The sequence below is a fragment of the Armigeres subalbatus genome, chromosome 2, assembly GCF_024139115.2.
Source record: "Armigeres subalbatus isolate Guangzhou_Male chromosome 2, GZ_Asu_2, whole genome shotgun sequence".
In the NCBI taxonomy this organism is placed as follows: Eukaryota; Metazoa; Arthropoda; class Insecta; order Diptera; family Culicidae; genus Armigeres; species Armigeres subalbatus.
In genome coordinates, this window is record NC_085140.1 from 305,156,640 (window position 1) to 305,164,401 (window position 7,762).

The window sequence follows — 7,762 nt, forward strand, 5'->3', positions numbered from 1 at the left end:
GAGCAGTCAATCAAACTCAAACTCAACTCAAACTAGAACATAAGAATAAAATCGGAGAATTTCACAGTAGGGGAGCATTTTGCGTACGCAGTACAAAGAAGGATAAAAAAATCAAATTCTTTCCACTAAATTACTGGAATGATTGAAGACTAACCCAAGAATGAATATGGGCCTAAAATGGCAATCACCTATTATACTGCCCATAATTTCATAGCTGACTTATCAACCATTCGAAATTTCATCGAGTTTAGCTTATTACGCCTTCACTAGGTCATTTCAACCGCTGTAACATCCACACGTTGCTTGTTCCAAGCCTCATTTATGGGCTTACGGGTTGAAACGTTTTAAATTTGCGATGTTTGTCCCTAAATTATTCGAAACACATGCAGAAGTGCAATGGTTGTTACGTTACGTCAACTATGAAATCATGGGTAGTATATATGAGACTTACTCCAGACCCTGAGAAAGGATAATGGTGGCTTTTGTATGGAGAGAATCCCATTTCCATGGTAGAGAATCCCATTTTTTATGGTAGACCGTTGCTTTGCTGGTAGACCGCATGCACGTTGGCATTTTGCAGTTGAAGCGCTAAATGCTCAGAACAACTAGAATCACATGGTCCATACCAGGGTGGATAAATTCAGTGAATCTTCCAAATGTTGATTTCAAGCAATGAACTTCGTGTATTATGTATGCAACGTGCAAGGGAGATGTAGAATTTGTTACCAAACACTGCAGAGTTATACTCAGCCTAAGCAGTTTTGGTAATATGTGAAAAAACAGGGCCTGGACTGCTATCGTTAACGACGTTCAACGAATTAACAGTTCCTACTAGGCGTAAAAATTTTAAACCACGCAGCAAATTGAACTAGCAGCAATATTTAGACCCATATATATGGCGACAATTGGTACACCCACCCTAATCGAAAAACGACGCATCCTACAAGAAAGTATCGTAATGGTGACTATCGCAAAATCAATCGAAACAATAATATCCATTTTTTGATACATATCTTGGCTGTGCATATGCACATGTTTCGAAATGGACAAATTGATATGACATTTGCGAAAAAGAATCCACGTGGCTTGGAGGGACTCGAACCCTCAACCTACTCTAGATAGGCGTGATAACCCCTACACAACAAGACCACTTAAAGGTCACGTTTGCGGAAGATATTTAACAAAAAAATGATTTTCGTACGGCCGAGTTGCCGGAAAATATCCAATTAATTATAATATTCATGTATGTTTCTAAAATTCCACGAGTTTAAATAAATAAAACGCATGTTTGAGTTTTAAATAAATTATGTATGATTCCAATGTGACACAAAACACACTCACTGGGTTGATAATACACCAGTTTGAGACTGATAGAAGCAAATTTAGCTAAAAGTCGTAATCTTTATTTGAATAAAACTGAAGAAAGATCGCCCACACCTGAAATTCGCGGACTAGGATAGGTCATGTCATTGATGTACAGTAAAAATCTAGGGTACCTAGTACTGGCTTCCTTGCGGTATTCCTGATAAATTAATCTACTCAGGTCCCTAATTTGAAAGAATTCATTTTTCTGAAGTAAGACAAAAGTGGACGTGGTTCTTTTTTTCGAGTATGGTTTCCTCGAATCGTGGAATTCTGTTGATAGTATTTTTGGTAACGATGGGTGAAGTATTTTTGGTCACTGAATGTCTTTCGGTAGAATAGGTTTCGAAGGAATGATATTCATTTGTTCAAAATCATTATTAAAAAGAGATTAAAAGCTAAGGCAAATTTATCATAAAGTAAGGATAATTTTCCGGTTCTTCGTCTCATAGTTTATTTGTTCGTTCAAGATCTGACAAAATTGATGCTACTCTTTACTCTTTTAATTCTGTGAACTTTGATACTTAACCCAGCTCTTTACTACATAGCAGTTCACATAACTATTTTTTCTTTTTTTTTGTGTTGTCTTCGAACTATGCAACTACCAACTACCTATACTTATCAACTGCATGTAGTGTGGAAAGAAATACAAAGAGGTAAGCTTCATTTTTGTTCGCTCGACATCTTGTGTTTTTGACATCAATTCAATTCATTTGACGCAACGTACTTAAAGTAGAGCCTGTAAAGGAGATATGTGGAAACGCATTTAAAATTTCTGATTAACATCTGTAAAGTGAAGCGATTAAACGTAATTTGTTAAATAAAATCGAAAGTACCTGAACTTCACACTCGTGTTTTTAAATCAATTCTAGTAGATTTAAATACGATTTGAGTCGTTATCAATTTGGATATTCGTGAACGCATTTGAATAGCGGCGTAGATGCTTGTTGCATTTAAAAGCCATTAATTCAATATTCAAGATGATTATCAGCAATAAAATTACAATTCATATACTGTTGTATTTCTCCTGTACAGGTTTCTTATATGAGGTAGTAAAATTAAATTGAATAGTACGTCTTCTTGATTGTTGATAACATTCAACTAAATAAGCGATAGACGGACTTTTTGCTTGTCGAGCAATTTTTCTACCTTCCTATGGATGTATTCAAATATTTCTGGAATGTTGTCACTTATTGTCATGTCTTGCATCATTTAAGTCTTTCGTTCTAGTCCTGTATCCTTTGTTGTGTTTTCACTACTCCCCTGCACTTTGCCTAATTCAATTCTAACGCTACCATCGCAAGAAATTCGAAAACATATACTGCGCTGTTCTATACGACAAGACAGTAGTGCGATGCTGCAAGAGGAGATGGCGCCAAAGAAGCAATTTAGCACGTGCCACTTTTATTTTATGCTTTATCACGAGTAGCCCGCCCTTGTCCTTCTGAAGGTCGTGCCGAGATGAAGTGCTGGGGCACGGTAGACAAAGTGAAGTAAATTTTTCTTGGGCTGAGATTATTCTTTATGATGAGAGTTCTGGTTCGATAATGCTTTTAAAGACAAATAAACATAAATAATGGTACTCCATTATTAGTATTCGATTATGCTAGATAGAGATGAAAACATTTGAAGCAAATCGAACAATGGTTCTAAATTTAAATAATAATACCCACATTCATTTTTGTTGCTCATGTTTTATCACAATACAATTCGTTTTTTTGTTAACTAATTGTCTAAGTTATTGTAATGTTAGGTTTGTTTAATCTCGCATTTGCTTATAAGCTTCCTTTTTTCCCCCTGCAGGGATGTTACATGACAATCCACATCACTCCGGAGCCCGATTTCTCGTACGTTAGTTTCGAGAGCAACGTTGCATCCTCAAGCTATGGGGATCTGATTGCCCGTGTGATTGACACTTTCCAGCCGGGCAAGTTTATCGTGACCGTTTTTGCTAACAAGGTAAGTTGCATTATTTGGTTGAAGATTGTTCGACAAGTTAGTGTAATCGAATGCTAAAGAGTTGATTCATCAATATTTGAATTATCCTCTTTTAAGCATTACAATACATAGAATGGGCTTTAAAATCCTGTGGTCAACCTGTTCCTCGTTTTGATCCATTATTTTTTTCTACTTGTCCCCTAAAAACCTAAATTTAACACCTAATTTGTCTTTTCAGACATCGCCAGCCGCGAATGTGTCCCGTGAGCTTGAACATCTGGGCACCATTGACCAGTGGAAACGTCGCGATATCCAGTTTTCGCGTTTTCCGACCTACGACCTGACTTACGCTCAGTACTGCAAATACCCAAGCTGAGGTTTACCGTGCCTAGCCCCCGAAGGGGCTAACCCTGCTTCCCCGCTCCCATCCTCTCCCGCTGTCCCCTTCAAGAATAACGTTTTTATCATTCGTCCCTCTCCCTTTTCCTACCTATCCTCTTCGGTGGCTTTGTTCCGTTTGTTCGTCAACATCTTCCCCGTGCTGACTTCCTTGAGTTTTGCCAAAAATTTCTTCCTCTGTGGCGTCACTGCTGACGCATACAATAAGAGCGAAATCATCATCAATAACAATAATAACAACATCAATGCCATGAATTCAATCAATGAAAACGGAAAAACGATCAACGATATCAACAAATCCGGCATGGATTATCTTCAGCAAATGAGCGATAAAACGATGACCAATTGGTAAAGTTGTGCGGACAATTTAAAAAGCTGCTGGACCTTCCAGCCATTCTTTTCTCTATTATACTGATCCAATTGATATCATTCGTACTTGTATTGAACATTGAGGAATGCTCACCGCTAGTTTTATTCAGCTGGTGGCGCAACAAGATCTCCTGAAATTGACTACCACGCGGCAAACGAGCGGCAAGCTGTTGCCTTCTTCCGTTCTGATGCCTTTCTCGATTTCCACATTCACCGTTATTATTATTGCTTTGATAATAACAAGTTATCGATCATCTCGCATTTGCGTTCCGCTCTGCGAATGCAGAGCAATGCTTTTCCAGATGATTTCTTCAGTCGATGTTGTAGCGACAATTCTCGGTTCGGAATCGATCTCACGATCACTGTCCAACTGTTAGTAAGCATCATTGCAATAATCGCTGCAGTAACTGTATGCGATGTGCTGCATTTCCAATATCGGTCGTCTTTTGTTCCGTTCAATATTAGTAACATCCTTAGCGTCGCCAATCGCGACAAACAGAATGGTACGAAGGAGATTTCAGTGGAAAAATTCAAAGAATTACAAGCAATTTCTAGCAACAGACGGTGGTGGAGCACATTCTCTCTAGATCAGTTTAGCTACAGACAACAACAGCATAAACAGCAAGATGTAGTAATCGTTCAATGTAACCAGCACCACCGAGAGAACCACCACCAAGGTATCAAACAATTTAAGATACTATATAAAACAATCGCTAATGAAAACAACCAGTTACTTAATGTTGTAGATTACAGTTTTACCAACATTCTCAATATTAGGATTGCGCAGACTAAGAAGGTTCTCGTTGAAAATATTATATTCGTATTTCTAATATCATTGGACATGTATTCGTAGCAAAAAGTGATCCATTCAGATTCAGAAAATCAACACTTGATATTTCAAAGATTACACAACCATGAAAACATATTGAAAAGAAAAACACAGAATACAAAGTATTTTAACAAACCCATACAAACGCAGATTTAACTGTAATAAAACAGAAGGTCGTAATATTTTATATCCCAATTTCCTTACTATCAAATCCCGCATACAAAAACATCTCACAAACTCCCCAAAATGAAAAAAAAAATGATGATACAAAAATCAAACGTCTGTCTTGAATGACGTTAAACCAATATGACACATGATGACTTTTTCAAATAACATTAAATGTAACAAGATTTAAACAAGAAGCAAATGAGCTGAAAAGCCAATTAAATATAAAAGAAGTTTAAAAATGAAACATTACTATTACATATGTAGCAAGTAAGTCAAAAAAGTAAAGCGATATGAAAAGATGGGTCTAAATAAAATAAAAATCAAGATTGATGAAACGATAAAACAAAAAAAAGTAAGAAGGTTTACATATTGAATGAAAACTTAAAGCTCATTAATATTTCCTTACATATTGACAAAAAACACAGATAAAACAAAGTTAACTATATGATTGAAATAGTTAAGTAAAATAAACCGTTTCTAATTTAGTATCAGCAGCAGCAGTAGGAGCGAGAGGTTTTAGGATCTAAACTAGGCTATGATGATGGGGTGTTAGGAATGCGCGCAAAGCGTTAGGAGACTTACAAAGGATTGTTCCGTTATGTATATTTTTCGACGGCAATTGATTCGGCGGAGGAAACCTGATAATTGGAATGATTAGCTAGGATTGAATTACGAATTGGATATGAGTGGTTGGTTTTTGTAATCCTTATCGGTAAGTTCAATGTCTTTTCCGCACAAATTTGGTTAACACATGTTAGGGGTTTAATTCTAATTACGTTAGCATTAGTAATAATTATCATTAATTATTCATTTTGTTTAGTTTTAGACTCTTTCTATACTTTCTGGCTCTACTATATTTGCAAAATAGATTACATTAGACTTCCATTAGTGGTATCTGGGAACTATTGTGATGCTTTATTTATCCGAAATCTATTGGCACAATCTCTTCATGATATCGTCTTTATCAATTCGATTTTCAGCACACAATAAAATACTCTAAATCCATGGTTGCACTTCGCCAATTACGCATTCTGTATATGGTCCGTCTTTCACCTGATCGGTTCCACTTTGCTCGCTGTCTTGTGCCAGCCGGATCGAATTCGAGAACTATTTTCACTAAGTATTTTTACGACATGCTGGCCACATGCGCGGCCTACCGCAGTCATTTTTATTTCCCAAAATTCTTTTCCATTCTTATTTCATAAAATTTCCTTCACTTTCTCAACAATTTCGATTTGATCTGCGTTGAGGTAACACTGATCCGTACTTTTTGCTTCCATCGCTCTACTTCGCTTCGATCGCCGGCGTTTGTGCGTTACCTTATTGTACTCGGACGATGAATAGGATGCGTTGTCTTCGACGTCGGTCCACTCGTCATCATGTTGTGGTCGTTCTTCTGCCGCGGTTTTATTCATAGTTGGAGGCGATGATGAATTTTCATTATTGTTTATCGGTGGAAAGTCGGCCTGGTCGACTCGTCATTTGAGGATAGTGGTGTGGTCACTGTTGCAGTTTTGGTGTTCGATTCTGCACATGTTTTGTCAGCGTGTGTTGCCTGACTACACCTACGGCTGATTATAGTACGTTACCATGGTATTGTATTCTCCAATGGTAATGAAAATAATGGACATTGTTTGAGATCCCCGAAAAAAAGCATCCGTGTTTCGTCCCGGATAGAACTCACTTCCCCATACTTGAGCATATACTCTTGTACGGGAATATGGCTCACCGTTGTGGGTAGATCGTGAACTATAACAACCATCGCCTCGGTATCCACGAAAACTGGAATTTTGTCTTGTCATAAGACGAGTTAATACAATCCCATTGAATTCCACCACTTAATTGTATCTTGACAGATACGTATTTCGACCTCAACGGTAAGGCCGTCTTCAGTGTCTCGTACTTGACTCGACTTCTCGAGTCACTCGACTAAGTCGAGTCAAGTACGAGACACTGAAGACGGCCTTACCGTTGAGGTCGAAATACGTATCTGTCAAGATACAATTAAGTGGTGGAATTCAATGGGATTGTATTAACTCGTCTTATGACAAGTGAAGACATTCCACTAAAAAGCTCAAAATAATTTTCTTATCAAAATGGAATTTTGTATTGCTTTTCTGTCTTTGCACAGTGCAAAGAATTGTGCGCTTGCAATTGTACTCTGATTGATGGCGCAAAACGACTTCTTTGTCTATCAACCCTATCAGAGCACAATTACGGGTGTTATGCAATTGGGTGCTTTTCACATCCGCATAATTGATCTTTATTTGATTCTCTAAGGTCTAAGAAATGCTTGACTTTTCCAACATCGGGACGAAAAGCACACTAAAATCGACCACTAGTGTAGTTTCTCGTGCACTTCTCATTATGTTTAATAGTTGTGTACGAAAACGAGAGAGAGAGAGAGAGATGCAACAAGAACCCGGAACGCGGGGTCTGTCAATATCTTACGCTCCATAAATAAAAAGTCTTTTGTATGAAAAAAATCTCACAAGGGGGGAGGGGGGGTCGAAAAACCCAGAAAAATTGCTTACGTAATAAGTGTACGACCCCTATGAACTGGAACAATGGATGGTGTCCCCAACAGCTGATGTAACTCGTGATTCCTTCGCTTGCTTCACGTACCGTTTGCCATCTACACACAAATAGATGATAAGTACGCAGTACTTTGTTTTTGAAGAACTCCAAGTGCGCGTT

The 7,762-nt window shown here is 37.7% G+C and overlaps 1 protein-coding gene across 2 annotated transcripts in view; it reads left to right on the forward strand.

Annotated features, from left to right (window-relative positions):
* LOC134212537 (S-adenosylmethionine decarboxylase proenzyme-like) overlaps positions 1-5,967 on the forward strand; it is a 47,961-nt gene extending 41,994 nt beyond the window's left edge. Inside the window, exons 5-7 of one of the 2 annotated variants that reach the window (XM_062690498.1) lie at positions 1,998-2,018; positions 3,166-3,321; positions 3,539-5,967. In XM_062690498.1, the coding sequence (XP_062546482.1) occupies positions 1,998-2,018; positions 3,166-3,321; positions 3,539-3,676 (315 nt within the window). In that variant the 3' untranslated portion in view covers positions 3,677-5,967. The remainder of the gene's footprint in view (positions 1-1,997; positions 2,019-3,165; positions 3,322-3,538) is intronic. The other variant, XM_062690499.1, reaches the window with a different exon arrangement.
* Positions 5,968-7,762: the final 1,795 nt, after the last annotated feature.